General features: G+C 33.1%; 1 protein-coding gene across 3 annotated transcripts in view; it reads right to left on the bottom strand.

The window, feature by feature from the left end:
- Positions 1-25,491, bottom strand: part of LOC115444069 (fasciclin-1) — a 54,781-nt gene extending 29,290 nt beyond the window's left edge. For 2 of the 3 annotated variants that reach the window (XM_030169700.2, XM_030169699.2), the window contains exon 1: positions 25,235-25,491. In XM_030169700.2, the coding sequence (XP_030025560.1) occupies positions 25,235-25,336 (102 nt within the window). In that variant the 5' untranslated portion in view covers positions 25,337-25,491. Of the gene's footprint in view, positions 1-21,699; positions 21,727-25,234 lie in introns of those variants that run through there. The other variant, XM_037440677.1, reaches the window with a different exon arrangement.
- Positions 25,492-26,419: the final 928 nt, after the last annotated feature.

Here is a 26,419-nt window from a genome sequence, read left to right on the forward strand (position 1 = left end):
GCATCAGTATCGATCCCTAATCACCCCCTGATAGTTATTTTGGAAATATATTTCATGTACAGAATTGACCTCTCTACAGATTTATTATAAGTATAGATAGATTATATTACACCATACATAGTTACTTATTTAATGTAATATTGAACGGAAAATCAAATGAAAGCACACGACGACGTAATAAAAATAGTTTGGGCAGGCAGATAGAAAAAGAAAAAAGTTTTTTTTATGTAATGGCAAGGACTCCTGGCGATTTTCACCACTGAGAAAGATATAGACGCTAGCCTAGCTATTTTTCCACTAGCTACATAAGTGATGACTAATCGAAGACTTAAAAGCGACGATAGCCTAGTAAAAGCGACGATAGCCTAGTTGGGTATGGAACGGACTGCCGAGGCCAATGTCCGCAGGTTCAAATCCCAAGGGCACACACCTCTGACTTTTCTAAAAAAAATCATGTGTGTATTCTTTATACATTTATCGTTCGCTTTAACGGTGAAGGAAAACATCGTGAGTAAACCTGCACATCTGAAAAGTTCTCTATAGGAATTTCGAAGGTGTGTGAAGTCTACCAATCCGCACTAGGCCAGCGTGGTGGACTAAGGCCTAATCCCTCTCAGTAGTAGAGGAGGCCCGTGCTCAGCAGTGGGCAAGTATATAATACAGGGCTGATATTATTATTATTATTATTATAATCGAAGAAGAAAGATTATAATAGCAACGTACTTATGCCACATACGGTCTTTGATTTGATTTCGAGTTTGAATTATAAAACAAAATAAATAGTAATACTTTAGCTGTCCTTCTGCCTACCGCTTCGGCAACAAGAAGCGTGAACCTGCGTTAAGGAAAATGAACGAAGCATTAAAGTATTTTAAGACTTTTAAATTCTTTTGCGCCTCTTTTTAATTTCCGGATACAATTATACGATGGATATTGTAGTTGAAACGCGTCTAATTAATGAGGGAGAAAGTGGAGAAAATGTTCCACTTTGTTAAGCTTCTTTGTTGGCACATAAACTGTGGCGCAATCAGAGCCTTACCTCGCCGCTTAGCGACATTTGCTTGCAGCGTTTTAATTAAAAAATATAATTCATTACGAATTACTTCAGTTTACGCAAAACAATTCCATTCATCGGAGTTTTTTATTTCAAATTCGTATTTTCAGTTGAAAATATCTTTTATTTCGTAGGCACAGGAATCTTTTTGTGGCTGTTATTTTATCGTGTTATCTTTTTTCGTTTCTTAAAGTACATAACAAAGCTTTATCCTTTACAAATTAACCATGAAAAATAAAAAAGTATTACCTAAGATAATTTGAACTTGTTATAAAAACCATTAGGCACGGTGATCTCGTGTACCGAGAAAGCATCACTCGTAAGATTTTACCAAAAGCAAACGCCGACATTGTGGGATATAAAGATATCGATAGGGCTATTAGACGTACGTGCCAATCGTTCCACTTACGCTGAATCAGCCCATAAACCAAACCCGACGCGTCATGAACGAAATCTCTGGGAATCATTCAAATACATTTTCAAAGCCTACAGTTTTATTTTATTACACACAGTATCTATAAACTGTTTTTTTTTTTCGATGTATCTATAGGCGCTTGCCGTCTAAGAATTCTGTTTTATGGACATTTTCGTTAGTAGTGAGACTGGAGTCTAGATAATTGTTTTGCTTTGTAATGAAAATATTTTTTGTTGGAAACCCTATATTAGGCTCTAAGTTCTTGGAATCTGAAATTCTTACGACGCGGCATGTTGTTCAATATATATTATCTTAATATATATTTTTCAAATAACTCTCACCGTATTTTTGATTCAATTGTTTGGTTAAACAGGTTGATTGATATCCATTTAATTAAAAAAACAACTACTTAGGTCAAGAATCATTAACCTATATAACGCTCTTATTCCAAAACAAACACAATCCTCAATATACAAAGCCAGCGCTTGCTATAGAGCTCTAACCTTGTTCTTCGTATAATTACAAAAAAGAAACAATAAATTGTTTCGGCATATTATTAATCGGTACTCAAATATTCTTAAGTAGCGGACCAAAGAAAAAGAACAGCTACGAAATAAATCGTATTCTTTTATTATGACATTTTAAGTAGTTTTCCATATAACTTTTAAAAGATTTTCTTTGCGACGAAGATATTGTTTTCAGTTTAACAAAAAAATCTCAAATATTATGCCATTCATTCATCCATTTCACATTAACATAAAATAAACTCGTTTAATAATATTACAAAGGTAATATTATTAAACGGCCATTTTGTGCATACTAGCTAATATAAGCTTACTTGCGGGTCGCTAAAGCGTGCGCGGCTTTAAAAAGATCCTTTGAATTTTTTTATTAGATTAAGTGATTGAATTTTACTGTCGCAGCTTCATAGCTCATTTGGAAAATCTTATTACTTTAAGTAATATAACTATGATGAATCCATTAGCGATTAAAGTTTTTATAAAGATTTGAGTTTCTATTTGTGTGAAAAAGTTTTCATAACACAAATTGAAAAGAAAATAACATTCGCCTAAAATATTCATTTTTCAGATATTTACTGCGACACCTAAAGATGATTTTACGATAAAAACATCAGGTTTTATTAAAAAAAACTTATTCACAATAACTATTTTAACTTGTTTATTTGTAAATGCACTTTATTGACTCTAAATAACAAAGGCTATATAGATTTTAAATTGCGACGCACAAAAACTATTTTACGAAAAAAGAGCACCAGATTTTCTTAAAAAAGAGTTATATATTACGATAAGAGCTATTTTTAATTTGCTTACTTGTAAATATAATATTTTATTGTCACATTACTGCGTCCAAATAAATTGAGCAAATTCGTTGATTTTCCGCGCACGGCGCCGGATTGTCGCGACGTCGCCGTAGTCTCTCCGGCGCCAGCGATGGTGTCTATAAACATCTGTACTATCATCGGGTCAATGTTCTACATCCCGCCATTTGTGCCTCGGATCTTTTACGCAATTTAGACCATTTAGTGTATATTTACTTAAACCCTCGAATCACTTACTATATACTTAAGACAATTATATTAGTGTACTAAGTATCTTCAAGTAACTTAAACTTAAATTAAGTTGGTGTTGTCTGAAAAGATTTTTGTTTGATAGCATCGATTTTATTGTATATTTAAGCAACGAGTACTGGATAAACTCGTTAAGTGCCTATTGTGCTGGGTAAACTTATTTTATTATTATCTTATTTTATGAAGAGATTTCGTAACCAAATTCAAGATAAATTATTCAATATTTATGTACGTAAAATTGGGATCCCTATTGTAAATGAAAGAATAATAAGATGTTATATTAAATATAGGAAATTTATAAACCTTTTTAAAATAAATCTTTTTATCTACCGCATTTATGGACAACGATGATTAATCATATTCGCATTACAGAGCTTTGTCGTAAGCTCGGCGGGGAGAGAAATCCCGGTGCGTGAAATATATTAGCTGATATTGAATTATTGAGGTCCTAGGTGACTATGATACACCTAGATACCGTTCTAGCATAAAAAAAATTATACATGTATTTCAAATTTTAGAATACAGTGTTATACGAAAAATACATAATATCTCTTGTAAAGAGGTACCCGAACACCATAACTAAGCTGTGTTTAATGTGTAGTTATTAATGGAATTATTTTATCAAACTATGGTTCTGTTATCGATATAAATTGATCGGTAATTAGAGCAAAACATTAAAGCTAATCTGGGTCGGACTCTTATATAACACTGCTGTAAATTATACTGAGACATATTTACTTTTCAAATGGTCAATTATTCACGTAACTAAAAACTTATTTTTTTTTTAAATTTTGTACATGAATTTTCCTCGGCATTTCAAGTAAAAAGGTTACAAAATATAAATTAAACGAAAATCACCCGTAAACAAGAATTCAACGTGTCTATTCCTTAATTCGGACTACTTTAGAACACCATGTCAACCTACGTTTAAGGATCGATCGATAAATCCCTGGCCAATTTGACAGTTATACGCGCCATATGCATGATGCATAATGTATGCAAGCCAAATCATCATCAGATTTCTGTTTGCAGCGCTAATGTCCGCGACCCTCGCTCGAAAGGTTGAAAGGTTCTGATTAAATTTGTATGAACAATCGGCCAGCTTTGTTTCGTTGATAACAAGCTACTGCATTCGCAATGAATGAAACATAAGGCACTTCATTTACGGCTACATGTATTACGCTAGATTGGAAAGAATATTTAACTCGCTGCACCTACGTAACTCTGGAAAAGGTATATTAAAATTGAAAGGACTGTTCCAACTAAATATAGGTACTCGTATATCTATCTATACTATTATATAAAGCTGAAGAGTTTGTTTGTTTGTTTCTTTGTTTGAACGCGCTAATCTCAGGAACTGCCGGTCCAAACTGAAAAATTCTTTTTGCGTTGGATAGCCCTTTGTTCGTGAAGTGCTATAGGCTATATATCATCACGCTATGACCAATAGGAGCAGAGCAGTAATGGCTAATCTCAGAAACTAGGAGTTTGAACTGAATAATTCTTTTTGTATTGGATAGCCCTTTGTTCCTGGAATGCTATAGGCTATATATATCATCACGCTATGCCCAATAGGAGCGGAGCAGTAATCGCTAATCTCAGGAACTACAGGTTCGAACTGAAAAAATATTTTTGCGTTGGATAGCCTTTTGTTTGTGGAGTGCTCTTAGTTATATATCAAAACGCTATGACCAATAGGAGCGAAGCAGTAATGAAACATGTTGCAAAAACGGGACAATTTATTAGTTTTGAGAGCGTCCGTTGCGTGCGCTGCGTAAACGGTTAAAGTTATGCAACAATGATGTATGACGGGATTGTTCCTCTTAAAAAGTTCTGAAAAATATATTATAAAACAAAGTCCCCCGCTGCATCCGTCTGCCTAAACGTGTTAAACTCAAAAACTACCCAACGTATTAAAATGAAATTTGGTATGGAGACAGTTTGAGACCCTGGGAAGAACATAGGCTCCCGGGAAACTACTACTTTTATAACGGAAAACTTTAGCCTGAAAAACTTTATAACGCGGGCGGAGCCGCGGGCAAAAGCTAGTACTAATATATACAGCTGAGAATTTATTCGTTTGAACGCGCTAAACTCAGGACCTACTAAACTGATTTTCATATTTTTGCACTAATAGGAAGCTACATTAATCCTGATTGCTATAGGCCACTTCTTATCCCAGGAAAATATTTATCCCAGTAAATCTATTTCACACGAGCAGATTCGCAGGAAATAATACAAGATAGAAAAAACTTCCTGTAAATTCGATAATATTTTTTAATTAAAAAACACTGTTAATTGTGATTTATCTATTATGGTCAATGCAATAAAAGCGCCTCGTGGACACGGTTAACTTGCTGCCGGGAAATATAACTTATTACGAACCCAACAGCTGCTTCAGCAATGATGGCTATAGAAATATCGACATTTTAAACGTTATTACGGGAAATCGGTAGAAAGTGTTATTGTCAGAACTTAAGACCAAAATTTCTGTTAATTTTATCCTTCGTAATACTTAAGTCAGTTAAGATTTGTGGAATATTTTCTTATTAGTTTCGTCTTTAAGTATTCATACACCTGTCCTACTGAAAGTTTTATTAAAAATTTAAGTATTCTAATACACGTTTTCACTGACCATCTCTTAGTTTACGGGACTTCTATTTGCTAACGCAAACAATCGTCCTGGAGGTGCAATATCGGCGTATTATAAGGATGCGTCATCCAATAACTATGATTTATATACACAATTGGGGTCCCCTTAAGTCGAATGAAGGACCGTATTTATACCAGCATGCTTCGTGTTTAGTATTAAGGATGATGAAATTATTATTGAAGGTATTTCTCAGATTTCGTCTAATTTGGATGAAATAACGAAGATTTGCTGCTACAGGCGTAAAAAAATCGAAGATTACAGTAAATTAATTAATTATTTTTGTACAATGTAAAAGCAACGAATTTCGAGTCGCCATTTCACACCTGTAATTACGAAGTAGACTCGTTCATAACATTGTAATATTAATTAAGTTTATTTAGTCTATTAAGTAACTGTTGGCGTTCTATTAAATAAACAATAAATAGTTCTGAAATCGTAATTCGGTCAACAATAACCAAAGCACACAAAATATCAGTTAGATACAAATAATTCAGATACAAAAATATTCTCAAAAATATAATCAAGCAAATTTATTTTAAGTACAACATATTCAATACCTATATTAATTAATGTATCCGATACTAAGTTCATCAACATCTTCAGAAACCTAATTGTACCAAACAATCTAACGGACGAGATTATACCGACCCAACTAACAATTTACAGAGTTACTAATAGTTATATTCTATTAGAATGGAAGCAAAGTCCATGATGTACATACTCTGTCTAAGGTACATTTAACTAGAAAATAGACAAAGGCAGCTTGAATGTCAAGCAGTTAAACGGTAGACTGTGGATGAATGCATGAACAATAGGATTCGCGTTCAGCAAGCATTTCGCCTCTAAAGTCAACCAGTTATCTCAAATTATTTACTCACTCCAAATGTACTTTATAAAATTTTAAACAGTTTGTAAATGGCGTAGTAAGTTGAAAATGAATTTTGTCAGCGGAATCTCTTTGAAACAAAATAGACTGAATGATCGTATTTGTATTTTGCCGGAATAATGGTATTAAACCTTAGATATCCCAATCGTACAATTTAAGACTGCCTCGGTGGCGTAGTTGTATTGCATGTCCGGTACAATAGCGCTCTGAGGTCCTGGGTTCGAATCCCGGGTCGGGCAAAGCTCAGTATCAGCCCGGAGTCTGGAATTTGTGCCCGATATGGCGATAGGCTCGCCCCCTATCACATCATGGGACGGAACATACTTGGCGAAAAGTGGGTGCCCTAGTTGCGCCTCTGCATACCCCTTCGGGGATAAAATGCGTGATGTTATGTATGTATTATGTATGGAATGATAAACCATACATTTATATTCATGACGATAATGATTTATCATTGGCGTCCTATTTGCAAGGCGTGATGAACATGCGTGGGCTTCTTTACCAACTTGTATAAAACTTGTTCCGTATTTCTGTAATCATATAAAGCCCCTAGTATAACTGTTTAACGTTAAGTAAGGTGTAACTGATAAACCTAGCGTGACTTCGCATTACTTCGCAAAACTCTTCAGTACGTCTTTTAGACTCGTGTGTATCTGAATTTATGATCAGCTTTAAGGTTGAACGCTACGTTCAATATCTGCCTTTTTGCCAAGCGCTATAACTTAAATACTAGATTTATAAGGCAATATAAACCGTACAATGCTATGACGAATATCGTAGGTAAATATTATGAGTTGTAGTAAATTTACTTAACGCGTTATGTACAGTAAAGTTAGATATAGTTTGTCGTTAAATAGATTAGTATTAATAATAATGGTTATTAATAATTATTAGTCTAAATATTTAGACTTGGCACGCGAGGTTACTGACATGTGGGATGTGGACTCTACGATTATTGCCCGGTTGTCGTTTCTTCCCATGGTTGCTGATACGAAAGAGCGTCGACCAACATTTCCAGAAGCTCTCAATTGGCCGTTGGGTCAAAGGCCTTATGCAGAAGGCAGTATGGCTGGACACGGCACATATTGTGACGAGATTCCTCAATTTGTATCCCTAACCACCGGTGATTTGCTTCACGGTCGGAAAATAATCCACTTTATATTATATAGTCATTAATATTATGTTTAATATATAGACATATATAAATAGATAAAAATTAAATTTGAAAATAAAGAGTAAATAAACAATTAAATAAGTTGGGCTAATTAACAACGTAAACAAAATCAACTGTAATCAGTGCCCAGGTAATGACAATAAACTCGTCCTTTTATAAGGCCTAATATACCTGGCAAAGTATGTATGTATCATACACCCCTGCCTACATCTAAAAAGGGAAGTACGAGGGATGTTATGCAACTGTAATTAGACGCACAAAATGAGTTTAATTTAAACGCAGTTAGCTTCCCTTATACGATACTGACGTCGTGTCGATGTTAAAAGCTGTTTTAGCATCCTGGTTGCACATGTTGATAATATTTGTCGAATATCGCGAAAGTCATTTATTTAGTGATTTTACTATTTAACACTACATTTAAAGGCTGTGGGACTTTGCAATTTTTATTATATCCAAAACCAATGATGAAATAAACTTGCGTAAAATTAAACGTATTGTAATTGTGCAAGATAACTGAAAGGAACAGTGCCAAAAATCAAACAGAATGCAACTTTTAAACATCTACAATGTTCAGGCAAATAAATGTATGTGAGCAAAATAAAATAATATTTGTAATTTTCACTATATTAATCGCGAGCGTATCATTTATTTTAATATATATTTGTCAATTTATATGGTTTTCTTAAGTTCTTAGTCGTCTTTCAATGCACTCAAAGCCAGTTGCTTCACAGACTGTTAAAACATATTTAGCGTCAATTTTTATTAGTAATTATGCAAAATTCTAATCATGTTTAACCAATTTAAATTCGTTTAGTTTAACATAAATCAATTTAAGCAAAGACACGCAAACCTTAAACGATAATAAATAGAATCCATAAATTGAATATTTGTCTAAAAGGTTATAAATAGTTTTATTATGTTAATGAAACCTATAATTTTTTCTATACTATAAATCATTACATGTTCGTCGCCCACCCACAAAACTTAGTCTCATTTAAAATCTGCACAATCATCTGAATCTCTGTAAACTGAGTCTATTTAACACATTACATGATGTAGTAAGAGATTTGCTTGAGCAGTTAGAACTTTACCACAGGTTAAAATTCTTTGCTTTGTACTTACATTTTTTTCTTGACATAACTTTATTTTTAAGTAATCCAGTTACATAGAATTTGCTTTATTTCATAAAGACATTTAAATTCATAATATTTTTAATTAAAATCATAAATTCAGGGATGTAGCTACCGGTATATCAGCCATAACAATTATACGGGGCCCCGCGTGCTGATCTTAAGCAAGATTCGATTTAGGGCCCCTTAAGTGCAATCTACGTCACTATCTTAAATAACAGCCAATAAAAGCATATAATAAAAATATCTAATAAAAGCTTTACCTTGACCCATAAGCAACAGCTATTTACCCCAGTTACGATCGATTTGACACATCTTCACGCAATATTGCATTCGCAATCAAACACTAACCTGTAAGGTTTTTATGCGAAATATTCATTGAGCTACGAATGACGGACAAAGAGAACCTTTTATAATGTCATATTTCTGACTATCCGATATTAACAAACTACTAATAACTGAGGCAGCTTGAATATCGGACCACCGGCATTGCATTCCCATATAAAGGTGCATGTACACTGCGTTATATGAAATTACTAAAATTTTATCTCAATCAATATTAGCGCGTATAAGAATGGTTATTGTAATCTTTCAATGAAATCAGTTTATATTTTTTTCAAATTCTTTTAGTATATGTGTCACAATTTGATTAACAAATTATATTATAGGTAGGACCTGTTCAACCATTTTTATGTGAACATTAATCGACAGTTATCATACTACATAGCGAATGTAGAAACTACTCACTAAAGTGACCACATTGTACCTGATGGTTAGTGGAGTGTGGTCCAATACAATATCGACGAGAGATGATTAGCCCTTAGCAGTCGACACAGTTATGCCGGCCTGTTGGAACCGGATATACACAGGCTTATTCCGGAACGCGACACACGTACGTGGACCTCTATGGCGGGTTTAAAAACCTTGTGTACGGCGGTCGCTACCAAGACGGATATAAAATATATCCTACCACCAGCAAAATGTTAAAGACACAATTATTAATCTTGCGGCTTTTATATTTTAACGTATTTTATTTAATTTGTTGATTAGAACTTCAATAAGAGGCGTTTGAAATTTCAACACCCAGCTAGAAGCCATTTAAATTTCTCATGATTCATGAACAGCTATTTAAATTATATTTCTTCTTAAATTCCCGTATCATGTTACATTTGATTTAATTTCCATCTGAAATATCAAAGCTAAGACAACACATGTAGCTCGGCTGAGCCAGTATACCCAGTCCTACGGACCTTTTGATTTGCCGCTGGCTGAGTCGCGCGCTCAGTTGCATTCAATATGAGCCGGTCGAGGACAACAGCCGCCTTTGTTGGAGATTTTGATAAGCTTCAAAGAATCTAGGTAGTTCCTCGCGTAAAAACTCTTTGAATTTTAAATAGTTTTCTTTGTAAATGAGATGATTTTAAAGAGGTATAGTTAATGTATTCGTAGATGACGAGAATGCTTTATTTCAGTCTGTAATATTAATTAATATTATCAATTCCCGTGTTAATTTCTAAAAAGCTAGATGTAGGGGGTTTTAGTGTAGATGTTACCTATGTTTCCAATTCAAAGTCTATTATAAATTTAATATTTCATTTTTACCGTCGCGTATGCGAGGGTATAGAGAGATGATTTATATTACTCTTAAATCAGATACAATATATCTCACTAATTTCCACCATACAAATTTGGTTCCAATGTTTAAACCTTACCTAGAGGTAGCCTCTAGGTAACATTGTATTAACGCTACAATCGAGTCCATAAAATACTTGTCCAACTGTCTCCACCTCTGGATTCGTCTCAAGGCACACCGTGGAGTGACTGATGTGTTTGCGAACATTTTATTGATGGTTTCAAGGCAAAACGTCCATTTATTTGAAACTGGACCCAAATAAATCAGACTATGTAGAGTTACGAAAACTCCGATCATATATTTCCGCATCACACCGATATTTGTGGTGCGCACGATATTTCACCATTTTAATGTTTCTGCGTTTTGAACTGAACTTCTGAATTTGACTCCGATAAAATAATTTAAAGATGCATTAATAAAATTCCCGGTACGACCAAATATTTAGGAAGGCAATTCGAGTTTCAAAACAAAAAATAGCACACATTGGAGGAATGTAAATGGGGTACCACAAGCACAGACATATATTAGGTAGAAAAATAAACAAGTCAGTTTTATGTGTGCTAAACGCATGCCATAGTCGTCTGTAACATAAAGCGTGATGCGTAACTAAGTTAGCGAAGAAGGCTCGTTATTAATTCACTCGGTCGATGTAAGCGAGTTGGTTACATTGCTGCGGTCAGCACCCAACGGAAGCCATATGAGTACGCGGCGGGCGTTTCGCTTGAAACCGGAACAACTCTTGAGAGGTTTCTTTGAATTTACCTAGTTTTTAACGCAACCCTGCAATGTGTTATATAACATAATAAACCATTCGACGCAACAGCTGCGGAGAGCCAAGCGAATACACGATCAAACAATGTTTTGTTTAATCTCGACTTTCAAATATTATGGTTTTTATATTAAAACATAATACATAAAATATCGATTATGCCCGCATTTTCAATTAGCAATAACAATGGTGCAACGACTATTGTCAGATGTTACGTGTTGCTGAGCTAACGCGTTAACAATAGAGCGTTTCACAACAACCATATTTTATACCCCAAACATACTGCGACAAAAAACGTGGAGATTATTACGCGCATAAAACCGGTAACTATGACAAATAACACTGTGGATTAAACAGCAAATACCCTGTACTTTGCCGTACTTTTTGTTAAGTTAGTCGACATTTAATGGCATTCAATGATAGTTATTCACCGGCCCTAATCTGGATAAGCATTTTGTAATTTATTTGCTCTACATTCAGGAAAGTTCTATAATGCCTTAATGTCTTTTTTGTTCCTTCTCTAGTTAGCGATTGTTTGCACGGGGGTAAACAAATAAAATAGAAACAAAAAACATAAATTTATTTCCATACAACATCCTTTCCAACTTTATTAAAATTTTCTAACCCAACGTTTAGACAACTTGTTTAAGAAACGCTAAATATGATGGATTAATTTAATAGGGTACGGTACACACACATTCTTTTGAATTGCCTCATTTCTCTAGAAATATTTATTACGGCGTGAAATTCTAAAGAACTCTCTCTCTCTGTCTGTAAACATTTGCGAAACCCAAAGCCTTTTTCGATAAATTTATTCAGTCCCAAGCTCATTAAATTTTAGTCTAAGTTTTAAGATGTTTGTAGATCTTCACGTCAATATTAAAAGAACCTGAAAGTGTAACAACTTTATAAGTTATAACGTCAATTCATAAAATCCTTCCAACAATTTTAGCAAATTTAATTATGTAAGGAGACGTATTTTCATATATTTCAAAAAGATATTTGTTTTCTACAGTATACAATTATTACTTATTACTATGAATAGTACGAAGCAATTAAATAAATTTTAATTTCATTAAATATACCAATTGCAAAACTCAATTTGCGTTTGAAACGAAGCCCGTATTAAATATTAAACAAGTCTTTATGAATGCTGGTAACAGCCAACGATACGATCTGAAGCAAAAACTGCGAATTTATTTTATCGAGCAAACGAAAGTTACAAGCGCAAGCTTACCTACCAGCGTTAGTTGCAGGCTACTAATTTAAATTGCAAATGCTTTAAACGGACGGGCTATTTACGATTTTCTATAGAAAACGAAAAACATGTCGAGTATTTGTCAGGGTAGTTACAGAACACCAGTATATTTAGGCTCCGTTTTACAAATTCAAAGTATTTGCTACTCGTCACATAGATATATAAGCCGAACAAATACAAAAGTCACTATAAGATAGTTCTCACGTAAATAGTATTAAATAGAGTACCTACTATATCTACATTAGCTGTTTAATACGATAACTGTTAAATAAAATTTACTTGAAACTAATGAACACCTAAGGCTTATAAAAAATCTCGAAACTTCGAAATATCATTGTTTATCATTTATTTTTAAATTTATTATAATATATTGCCGACTTTATTGTCAAATTTCCTAATGCAAATTGATAATTTACCGTTTAAGACGCACGATGCCATACACTGCGTAGTAATTTCAAAGACAATAAATCACGATGCTCGCAATATCCTGTTCGGATCCCTTCGTGATGCACCAGGAAGCGTGGTGAATAATAATACCAGCTTATTACAGCATTGTAGAAGTTTTGGCATATAGATTCCGGCTCATCGAGTTTTATTGCTGAAGGGCATCGGGAGCCGGCTATAAATTAACCGCGATGACGCATTAAATGGGCCATGCACGTATTTTAAAATCACAGAGAAGTGAAGAGATAATAGGGTAGCACAGTAATGGTTTTTGTTCAATATTAATTGTTTTTTATGTCGCCAGCAGAGAAACGTGTTTACTTTGTCCAAAAATGCTGCTCTTAGTAATGTAGCATCGTTACAATGCTACAAAATTTGTGCCACGGAAATATTATTTTTTTAGCTTTAGAGAATATGAGCCACTGATATAAGCGTAGGTATTACAACATTTCAAACAACTCATTCTGACTTCCACCACAATTATAATACAGTCTGCATAAATAAATTTTAGGTTTCACCTCAAAACTTAGCATTATTTACTGATGAAATATTTTAGTAATGTTATGACGAAGATAAAATTCAAATTAGTACGCACGGCTTTTGACAAAAAATACGATAAGCGAGAACCCCGTTTAAGTACTTTTTACGAGGGATGCAGCTGTATAAAAGAGGAAGGCGGGGTAACGCGATAACACGACGGATGCCCGTAGACAATGGATGAGTCGAGACTCCGCCACGTCACGGACTCACGTTCAATGGTTCGCGTCAAGAGGAACCATTCGTACTCCGCCCGTCGAAAGGTAATCCCTCTAATACTCCGTAATGGATTTTAGTTAGATTTTCACATTAAATATGTGTATTTAAAAATTTTATACATCAGCATATTTGTTTTAAAATCTGATATTATATGCCTCTTGTAAGTACAAAACAATTTCATGCCTTTTAGGTGGTTGTGTCAATTTCGATCAGTTTCTATGCAATATTTACTGCAAACATTATTTACATTGTTAATTACGTAAAGTGTCAAAATCACACTGACAAAATATATCTTAAAAAACTCATGAAGCTCGAAGCCTCGAAACGCAATTTTCATATACGTAGTATTTATAGTAATGAAAATGATAATCTCCAGTGGCTCGTTACACCTCTCGATCATTCCTTCAAAATAAAATTACCTTATCACACTTCAAATTCTGAGTAAAAAGTCACTTCAATAAATGCAAAAAGCAATCACAATAAATGTTAGTAAATCTGTCGACGTGTTTTTCTTCACTTCATCGAGTTTTAAGATATCTCAGATTACCAATTTCCATGTTTTAAAAGTCAATCGTTTCGATATCCAGAAACATAGAAAAGCAAAATTATTCATTTTGTATAACATATTTTAAAAAAGTACCTACCAACTTAAGTTTAACTAAACGTTTCAAATACATAGTTCCTTCTATAATACAAAAGGACATTATATTTGCATAATATGAATTTTCAAATAGAACTAGGCGTGTTCGATATTTGAATATAAAGGGGCTATCGACATCGCTATGTCTGCACTAGACGCCTGACACAATCATATAAGTTTCACCATGTACGCTAACTGAACGCATAGCTAGCGATTCATATGTTATATACATTAATTTTCATTATAGCAGACGTAAAATCATGTTACAATCATTGACGTATATTGTATTGACACGAACTTCCATATAAACTATTTGTTCAAAATCTGAACTAAAATTGCAACCAAAATGTCACTGTTATAACCTATTTATTCACTTGATTTACAAATAATTTTACGTATTTGACTTATATTTTTTATTCACATCCAGGTTTACACTTAGACTCGACTTCTTATATTATGAGCGCCACTCCATACACAACCACATAGTGACAATATTGACACCATACTAAAGTCAGTTTGAATGGATTGCAGTTCAATTAGGTTAACCACAGCGAATGTTCGGAACTCCAATTTTAGTACGTAGTACATATACATCGATGGTTAAAATAAAGTACAAATTATTTATGTCAATTTATCAAATGTAATTCACAAAAGGACTTTTATGTTATCTTCACACGACGCGTTTCCAAAATTTATTACTGATAAGATTTATTGTTTCAAGGTTATTAAAAATAGTTCTGTAATGTAATTGTGTATTACAGATCTATTGTGCAATCAGCTTTTTTTAATAAAAAAAAAAACATAATTACTATCCGTTTCACCTTCAGCTAGTGATCTTTTGTTATATAAAACCAACTAGCTTCCAACAAAAGCATCTAGGTCTCCACGATGCCTTTTAGAGCTTCGATAACTGCCTCCAGACTTTTTTACATGGTAACTTTTACCCAACTGACCCGACAGTTTTTCACCTTATTATTTATTAACATTATCTGACTCGCCGTTTTATAACCTCAAAAAAGATGCCGGTGTAATGTTACATTTCTAACAATGTTATCCTTTAGCTAACTGCAAAGTCCCTGTACTCAATCAGACACAATAAAAATGTTTAAATCCACTTACGCTATTATTCAACAAGTCCAGGGTCGTAGACGTGACTTGATCCTCTGATGAAGGTCTAAAATCCACTCAAAAATATCCTTCAATATTGAAAAACTACATAATAGCTAGAGATTAAAGTTCACTAAAATATTCAAATAATATTATAATGTTGATTGGTAATTATAATTTTGAAAACAATGGTAATTAGAAACCAAATCGTGCAATTTATATTTCTATTTCCAAGATATATGGAGGGTCCTTAATTTCAAAAATACAATGTATGGAGCAACATAATCTAGATATGGGTTACGCATCGTTTGAGAGCGTCACCCGCATCACTGTCACTCGCCATCCGGAGACAAAACCCACCGTTTGCATCGAATTACAACTTATCTTACACGACCCACGTTAAATACTCTAAATTAAATCCGATCCTTTAAATTAAATTATATTATGTGTACTGAACAGGATCTGTAAAGATTTGATGTAAGTACTAAGTATTACAGATAGAACCAAAGAATAAACTAATCCCTTTGGAAGTAGAAATATTAATACTAGGATTATGGAGGCTCAACAATTGACTAATAAAATACTTTTAATTAAAAGCGATTCTTTTTTCGAATATAATATTTTATGTGTTAATGAATCAAAAGAATATATTTAATTAAAACTGCGATAAACTTAAACATATTAATTACATTCAGTGTGGCTAATATACAGAGAAATGCATTAAACTTAATTTATAAAAAAACATGTAAGAGCGAAAATAAAGAAATTCTTCTATCTATAAATATGTAGTAATGTTCAATGAAGGCTAAATGCTCTACCTACTAATAATTTACAGTTTCAAAGGTTCAACACAGTAAGCACGTTGTTACACAATAACTAAGAGACGTCAAATTCTCAATAGAACAGTTGAGACTCGAGAATTTCGATAAAAGAAAATGACCTGAATGCTGTCACTGGGCACTGCTCTAAGAAACATTTTATCTACTAACAAACGTGCTTTAATGATTGAAATCTTCAGATGGTTCTCTCTTAAGTAGTTAGCTAAAGATAATGGAAAATTATTATTTTCTAAATAACTAAATGGCCCGGTAACAAGTAAATTCGGATACAAACGTCATACCTGTCTATAAACTATAACAACATTACTCAGACTCCTGTGTAACATAGCAGTGCAATCATCATCCTGAGTACCATCTCAAAATTTAGTAATTATACTGACTAAAACGTCTTTCAAACCGGAATAATTTTTGTACAATGTTGCTTCATGGCAGAAATAGATGATACGATAGAACGTATTGAAACAGATTCTCGAGTCCGACAGACTTGTCACAAAAACTATGTTGGTAACCAATATACCGAACATTTGAGGGATTTACGGGCCAACAAATCCATCGGATTGCGTGATTTAAACTTGCTAAAAACTAGCAGAGAAAGCAGTGTCAGTCCCATCACATGGTATGCGGCACCGCGTACGCTCCAAATAACACGCACGATTTTTAGCTGTCATATTCCAAAATCGAATACAACACGATATTCCAAAATCGAATTTTACCGCATAAAACTTCTTATCGATTTATTTTCATATATCAAGTCTGCTTTACTCAATTCTTGGTCCTTTAGTGTAAATTAACACAAATTACCGTCTCAGATAATAAAAAAATATTCTTTACATAATTTCTAGTTCATGAATCCATTTTAGATTGTCTCTATGCGCCTTTAATCGAATTATTATGAGAGACACAATAATAATAAACTAATACACATTATTCATATTTATTAGATATTAAGTAGGTACTTGAAGCCTCTTGAAGCACCTTATTGCCAAGGCATATTATATCAGTGTTTCTTCCTTTTGTAGATTTATTCTGTTGGCCTGTCTGTTTCGCGAATGATTTATTGCTTTTTATTAGAATACTCTAATATAAAAAAGGAATGTTACACAAAAAACACAATTTCCGAAACTGTCACACGACAAAGCATAATTTGGTTAAAAGTCCCTATTTTTGCAATGTACAACAATTTACTCTCCACTAAAACACATAGAAAAACTAATATTCAATTTTACTAACGGGCTCTGGATAATGATACAACTGAATTAAGCCAATTCTGATAATAATAATCTCAATTGAAAAACAAAATTAGTAGTCACGGAACAGGCATCCTTCCTGGCAACACCCGAACTGCTGTCCGTTTCACAACATAGTCACGTCGCCGTGAGACGTTAAAATACGTTTACATATGTAAGCATGTACACATCTCAGGTGTCGAACGTACGTCTACAGAATACAAAAATCTAGTAGCTGTCTAAAACTCGCGTATGGCCTTTATTGAATTCTTCACCAATTGATACTCCGTCACCCTTGTAGCGCAGGAAGTCACCACAGGATGTTCTACCACGACAGTAACGGTAATTGTGTTTTTACTTGTGTAAATTTTTGGCTGAGATTTCTGGGAGAAAAAATATTCAATTGTTCTTGTAATTCCTTTTCAATAACATCTATGGTTTTCTTGCAATACGTAAAAAAATATGTTATTGTAAATCCCTGTACATATGATTCAAAAATAAATTTATTTTTAGATCAGATGAAGTTATTATAAAACACCAAATTGTAGTGACGGCATCTTATAAACGTCAATAGATCTAAGTCTCTGATCACAAAATCTTGAAAATTTTAACAATCACGTAGTTGAAATTGTAAAAAGCAACTAACATAATTTATATAGTAAAAGAAATAATTAAAAATAGACACGTGTTAAAATAAAATATAAAGACACAAATTTTATTTTATAGCTCAAATTTTAATAAACTGTTTCACCACTCTGCGAGTGTAAATAATTACTACAGTATTAACATTCGGATTATAGTTCATTCCTTTATTTCTATATCTATTCAGTTCAATTTTAAATTATAATAGGAAAAGATAAACAATTTTATTTATTAAAAAATGTTTATTATTACAAACAATCCATACAATATATCTTTACTTATATTACTGAGCATCGGAACAACTGTCGTAATCCATTATTTCCTATAAAAACAAACGAATCCTGATAGTATATTTCATTTACCATAAAATAACACTTTGAACGGTGAGTGAGCGGCGAACCGCAACATTTTCATCGAGCACTTATCACTTGCCACGGCGCCGGAACAATTTTACAACGAAGCTCTCGTAATTTCCTACAATTCACCCCGATTCCAATTAATCAGACCTCGCCTTAAAACATGAGAATAAAAACAACTCACACCAATGAAAAGCTACTTCAAGATACATAAATCATATATTTTCCATTCACTCTTAATCAAATTCGTTCATGTTATTACTAAAGTTTCGTACAAGCAAATTTTGTTTTAAAAATATTACATTTAAAGCGACATTACAAACCGCGACTAATTTATTATTCGGAATTTAATATTTGTGTTTAAAGTATGCCTGCATGCTCCCAAATTGGTAGACAAGAAGAGTTATTAAAATACTTTAGATTTACTCCATCCCGCGCAACAGAATTCCGCATAAATCGCGAATACCTACTAAACGTGACATGATATGAAATATTTTGATTACTTCTTTTGTTTTAATCTCCGTAATACCATGTTTATCATACTGACAAATAACGACTACTTAGTATCTGATACAATGTATGAGCACAGGTAGGTATTTTTGAAAAAATCTCCTGAAGGGATGATGAGTAGGAGCAATTCATTTTCACGCACAAGGCCTTATTAACAGATATTTACTACAGCGTGTGTTTCTAAATATAAAATATTAATGTTTTCCTTCAACTATATTTTATCTACCTAACCAGACATTCAACCACTCTTACACAAATGCCTGTTTGTAGTTACAATGCCATTAAATCTGCTAAGGGTTTAAAATTTAACAACTCATTTCTTAACATGGTAATGTAATAATGTTATAGTACTACTAACGCCTTCACATAGGATACTCAAATGAAATTAGAGTGTACATTTATTGACGAAGGGAACTGCTGTCCATAATAATTACTCGTATAGCTTAGAGGAAGTAAGTAAGATGAGAACGGTTCACTCCTAGAATTTATTTAGGGTCGACGGTGCTGTATTTATTTTAGCTTCGTTCGTGTTCAATTTATAATACAGTATAATCCGTTTATTATGACTCTGCCTATATTGACCAACCTCTTATTATGACGTAATTACACTACGAAGTTTGGTTTTCATATAAGATTCTTTATAAAAAAGTCGAATATAATGACTTCCCTTACAGTGACATGTCGCTTATTGTGACCCCTTTTAATAAATTATGTCCGGTTATAATGACCGACATGATTCTTTACGCCCTCGGTAATGTTCCTTGATTCCCGACGACGTTCGGCACGTGGCTCGTTTTTGTTTTGAATCTCAGTGAGTAATTGACATAGCGATGTCTTCTATACACAATAGTATTAGAGACTGTTTTTACAATAAAAATAAAAAAACAAAAGCAGACAAAAATTACAGATTACTTACATTAAAAATACAACTTTTATGTACATACATAGGTATGTACTTATTACGTGCATTTTTATTTTATAAGTTACTATATTTCTCTATTAAAGTACTTAAATACATGCATACTATTTACATATTTTTTTTTTCACAAAACGCTTTGTATGACGTCCGCTTATTATGACGTGTTTGTCAATTCCCTTCGATGTCATTATAAACGGATTCGACTGTACTACAAATGTTGTTTTAACATCAATAAATGTAAAATATTGGACAGTTGTAAAATTAAATTGCAAGAGGTAATAAACAACTGACTAACAAATCATTTTTATTTAGTTTCGACAGGCCGAATACAAGTCCTTGAGAATTTCAATAAACTTAAATATTATGTTCGCAAATAACATTTTCGATTATGGAAAGCGCGGCATAGAAAACGTGTTTTGAATTCAATGTGTAATTTATGTGTGTACCTTGTATGTTTTATTTCTGAGTTCTTCATTACCAATACCCGTAATAGATTTTTCTCACGCTTTATAATAAAGTACATTTTTATTTATATTTTTTATGTAAAAAAATATTAAGTATATAATATAAAGAATAATAAGCACAAGTTTCATCGTCACGCCGAATATACAGTGTGAACTCATATTATCTTATTTACCATTATCATAAACATGGATGTTATACTACAATAATGATATTATGCGTGAATTGTAATACTGTTGAGAAGATATAAGTATATTATTATTAATTTAGGCTCTTTAATTTTATAGTGAATATATTAAAAAAATTACGTCATAGGATTAATTATAATTACATATTAATTAAATGCATACAATAATAAATTGTTACAATAAAAAAATCATCATTAAATTACAATGGCATAATAAATAATTTAATTTTGTATAAATTTCCAAATAATAAATAAATTAATTTACAATATTGGTTTTTATTTCACTATGGATAAATAAGTACCCATATAAGAGAAATCCAATATATAAAAAACATAATATAAACTGTTGAATAGGTTTAAAAAAAGCATAGGTCAATTCTTGTATTAAAAATGCTTTTCATTCTGCAAATATACAGAAACACTTTTATGCAGAGAAAACCTTTCTCAAAAGCGTACCCACGAGTAAAAGCTAGTATATTATAATTATACCAAACCAAAAGTGTGATGTTGCAGTCAATGACACTCACGCTTTTACAGCACCAGCTGAATAAAACAACAGGACTAGCCTTACATAATGAGCGAAACTGCTCTCGCGGATCATAGTAAAGTAGGGGTGATGGAAATAGCGAAATGTACATAATACGTAGGTAAGTTTAACCTTAGTCGACCTTAAGCGATGTAAATATGCGGAAAGTTTGTGAGTATGCCTCATTGGTTCGTGAGGTTAATATGGGGATCAGATTAAAAATATGTACTATCGATGTTTACGTTAATAACAAGTTGAACGAACTAATAAGGTTAAACGCAGAATACCTATCTCTTTTGTTGCGACGTAAATATGTAGTAGATAAAAGAATTTTTAAAAGTAAAGTTTAACAAAATAGTGCCGTAAAATGTGACGGCACAGGCATGATGGAATTAAAACATTATATGAAATTTAATTTTCTAATATAAAACCGTTTAACGTTCATTTATAAAATATTCTAAACATTAAACACGTACGCGTTCATGAAAGAAATGTGAATTACATTAATAGTAAAGTAAAACTTACATATTCGCACATATTCACGAGGTAACGAACTGTGATTTGGTCTGTACTCCAATTGGCGAAGTATTTAATCGCTTAACGTTCGAGGCAGTAATGAGAGCCATTCATTGATAAAGTAAGAGTACAAAGGACCGTCATAAGACAAACGGATGTGACCGTTTGAGACGCACGGGTCAATTATGAGTGAGGACCATCTATCCCCATTGCCTCGTATCGGTCATGAATTTGCTTCACGAACAATGATTGATTTGATTATTTTTATTGTCTTAATTCGTGTAGTCGTGCTTACTTACTACAAGTTATTACTTTTCTTACCATCCAGACGGACGTCCATGTCGCTGTTAAGTACCTACTACTAATCAAGTCCATTTAAATGTAGTAAAACGTAATTTGTATGCTACTATGTTAGACATGAGCTTAAAGAGTTGTATTAGAATTGTAGTCGCCACCAAATTTAATTAAGATCAAATAAGTAATGCCTATTCAATTAAATTTAACATATTCAGGCCGTATTTTAACATAAAAGATATTACTATCAATCAGTGATATGCAAATACCTACTGTTTCTCTTTCAAGAATGGTGGATCTTTGAGATCGAACAATAGAAACAACTACATTAACGGCTCTATGTGATGAAAACTGACCGATTTGCTTACTGTACATTCATACATTCAAACATCAAGGATACTCTCCTTAGAACTTTGTTCTATAACTATGACGCAGGCTCTTGCTGTTTTATATCAGAAATGACCCGGTATAAGCATTCATAAAGTGCCCAACTAATGTAATCCTTTTGACAGGAGTTGCTGTCTACTCTCACGTCACATTTAGGTTTAAGTTGAAAGAGTCCTGAGGAAAGGTTGAATATTTTTAGACGGCATTCATAACCTTTATAAGATATTCGCCTATGTCATGTCTTACCGACGAGATGTGGGTATACTAATAAAATGCAAATTATGTGAAGAGATTATGAAATAAATTATTTGTTTCACTAACGTAGGTATATGACACATAATAATTTATGTAAGAAGTCTATTACATACATTTTTATGAGATTGGATTCTAAGAATAATATTTTGCTTAACATTTTCGCTACCAACTTTAGTTATCTATATCATTACACATAAATATTATCCTAATATTATGCTTATTGTTTCATAATTTAAACATCAGTTCATTTATGTTATAAATGTTATAATAACTGAATCATTGATTAACAGTACTCGAATCTTTGATTTAAATTAATAATATAATCACGTCATTTGATACAATAATGAACATAACACAATTTACATTTAAGGCACATTTCCCCATAATTCGTTTTGTCTAACATGTTTATAATCTGCTCATATCTCGAATAGATCCATTACGTGTTATATAATTATCGGCTCGTGACACAAACGACATTTGTATGGGAATTAATTTTGTATCATCGAAGTGACTGATCTGTCAATATTATGATCACGGATAGTTATAGATGGTATCATGCTTACATAATATGTTGATATCTGTTTTAGAATGTTAGACCATGTTGTATTTATGCTTTATAGAAATAAGAAACCACGCAACAGCAAAGATACTTAACTTTGCAAAACTAATCATCAGATAATCAGAAAAGGTAGAGTGAGCTCTTGAATTTCTTTGTTAAAATGTGATGTCAGAACATTGAAGTTTTATCTACAGTTGATCGGTTTATATGAAGAAGCTTCCATTTGCAAGTTACAATCTACGCGAAATTCAATAGCTGTAAATGGAAAATATAATCAAATAAAACTTTTAAAATGCTCTACATAATAACTTTTAATCCATAGGTATATGCCGCCCCTAATATATAAAATAACGTAACATATTGTTTTCTAAACAAAATCCCGCAGATACATAACCATCAAATACAATAGACGTAATATATTTAATCAAATTGTTCATTATACACATTTCGGGACCCGTAGCCATTTAGTAACAGGGAGGGCGTGTGACTATGACAATCGCGGTCGAGTAATGTATAATCCTTTCCGGAATGAGACGCGACCACGTTTTCTGACCGAAATCTATGCATCGACGAATATATACATAAGGACACATTTATAGAATACTTGGTACATAGCAAGCAAGGTAGATCAATATTTTCATTGACTTTATGACATACAGTCGATACTGTCGTCCACACTGTGAGTTTTTCATGCTTTGCACAGCGTGCTGACAAGCGGCATGTAAAACACCGTCTAAAATGAAAATAACCGTTGAAAGTAGTCTTGGTGGTGACAAACAGCAAAAGTCGTTAGAAATAGATTAGAAACATCGTAGCTTTGGTGAAAAATGGCACCAAACTGACATGTATTATAAAAATCCATACATATACATAATACACCATTAAGGCGTGGTGAAGGACAATCAAATCTTTCTTATATGAAGATACACATTGGAATGTTAAGCATTGGAAATTAAGCCAGTTGTCTTTGATAAGACTCATAAATGTCCAGAGAAAGTGAAGCTACCTTACCAATTAAACAAAGGATTGATGCTAATACCCCGTTCATTTATATGTTCTTATTTCACTTCATAATCCCTACAAATATTTTGAAATTTATTTAACAAACCCTTCCTTAAAAAGGTACGATTTTATGAGTGTTTTAAAATCCTTATGGCATATAGCCCTTTTAACTGCGCCCGGTATTTGTTTTTTTGAAATGTCGGCCCTTTAATATATTTGATAATTACAGAAAAATAAATACTATAAGAGACAGTAGTGAAAGTAACGTAGCGTAACTTGTGACATGATCATAAACTGGAAAATGGGTAGTGAATGTCAAACTAAGTGAGTCACAGCTAAATGGCAGATGGTCAGCGATTGCAAATCTAATTCACTGTAATTATACGCAACTGTTAAGGGTTAAATGCAAATGCAAAAGTCAGTATTGGTCATCAATTTATCTGTGCATTGTTACATCTGGCGATTTTACTGTAATTAAAATTTATTTGCATACTTGTATATACTAGTGTATTAAATATCGGCAGTAATAGGAGTTCCACACTTTACATAAAGACGGTATAATATTGGAATTATAATTTATAGTCGAAACAGAAACCCATCTCCGGACTAAGCTGCATTAAAATGAGTTTAAGCGCTCTGGCCTCTGACGTGATTAGGGTTATAACAAGGAAGGCAAATTGGCTACATATTTCATACCCAATAAGAGAGCCATACAACGGTTCTAGTCTATTTAATCATTTAAATCAATACAGCATTACATCGGTTTAGAAATAGCGTAGAGTTATTAAATTTATATAGAGTTCCGCACAAATAAAAATAATAATAAGCGAAACTTATCAGAAAACAGGTTTTGTATAAGTAAACAACTTCGGAGCGAAATGCGTCAGCTAAAACAGTTTGACTTTGAATAAGTATGCAAAAATACTCTGAGACATTTACATTAAAATCTTGTACTCTAATTTTAACATGTTTAATAATTACGGAGCCGAACAAAGTGGTAAATCGTGTTTCCAACTAAAACATTAACATTTGTAAAAGTTTAAATACCTGAGATAAATCCGCGTCTTCTTGCAATTTCTCTGCGACGGTCATTTTTCTATCAGCAACAGCGACGCTGAAGCACATAACTAACAACACAATCGGCCCCATTTTGGAGGTGCAAACATCCAAAACAGTCACAAGTGGTATTCACAACACACTCGCGGAGTACATATGCGGAATCCGTGTTAGGAACGCGCGGAGGTAGGGAATGCCGGCCGATAAATGCCGGCTCTACGGCTCTAGCGCCGTGGCCCGTCGACGCAAGCCGCCGCTCCCTCCCGCTCTCACACGATACAACCGTTGCGTTGTGCTGGTCATCTTCGCCGTGGCCGTTGGATTTCGAATTATAAGCCAGGAAATGTTTGGATGCAAGGTGTAATACCGAATATTAAATAGGAACTTTTAACCGCCACTTAGATAATATGACGCATAGAGCTTGTTTGTGCCGCCGCGCGTGTGAGTAATAACAATGGATTGGCACCTTTACAGTTCCAGGTTTGGTTATACAAAGCGCCGTCTTATCTTGAAAAGGATTAAGCTCGATTTAAAAATATTATTGTACGTTAAGTATGACATTTTAATTTTTCACAGAATATTTTAAATTAATTATGTGCACAATCTTTCTCATTGTTCATAGCACAAGTTAAAATGCATATATAATACTGCATGTTTTATCTTTTAAAAATAAATTTCGAACTCATTAACCAAAGCTAAAACCGTTAACTATGTCGAAGCGAAAGCAACATCATCAATAACCTGCCTCGGAAGTGGTAAACACAAACTATGTGCAAAGTTTTATTTTACTTGGTTTACCTTTTGGAACAATATAGTGTACATACATCGTTAACACGTATAGCCTCTTTGTAGGCAAAAAAAAGCTTAAATCCAGTATAAAAACTGGTATGCGTTTACCTACTCATCACAAGCCGGGCTCGTTTTGATAAAACGTGACGGGAACCGATTATAAACCATTGTTTTCTGACGCCTTGAAATCTTCGACTTTCTCCGCGCTTTATATTTTTACCTTTGTTGTTCGTTCGTAACAATATCACCTTATAGAACAGTCCCTAACATCAATATTTTTACGTTTTCCATGTTATTCTTTTTGAAGTGAACGATCAAAGGTCACTATTGTGATTATAATGACACTCAATCTTACCACTCGTGTTATAAACGTTATATATAAACAGA

This window comes from Manduca sexta, chromosome 20 (genome assembly GCF_014839805.1).
Source record: "Manduca sexta isolate Smith_Timp_Sample1 chromosome 20, JHU_Msex_v1.0, whole genome shotgun sequence".
NCBI lineage: Eukaryota > Metazoa > Arthropoda > Insecta > Lepidoptera > Sphingidae > Manduca > Manduca sexta.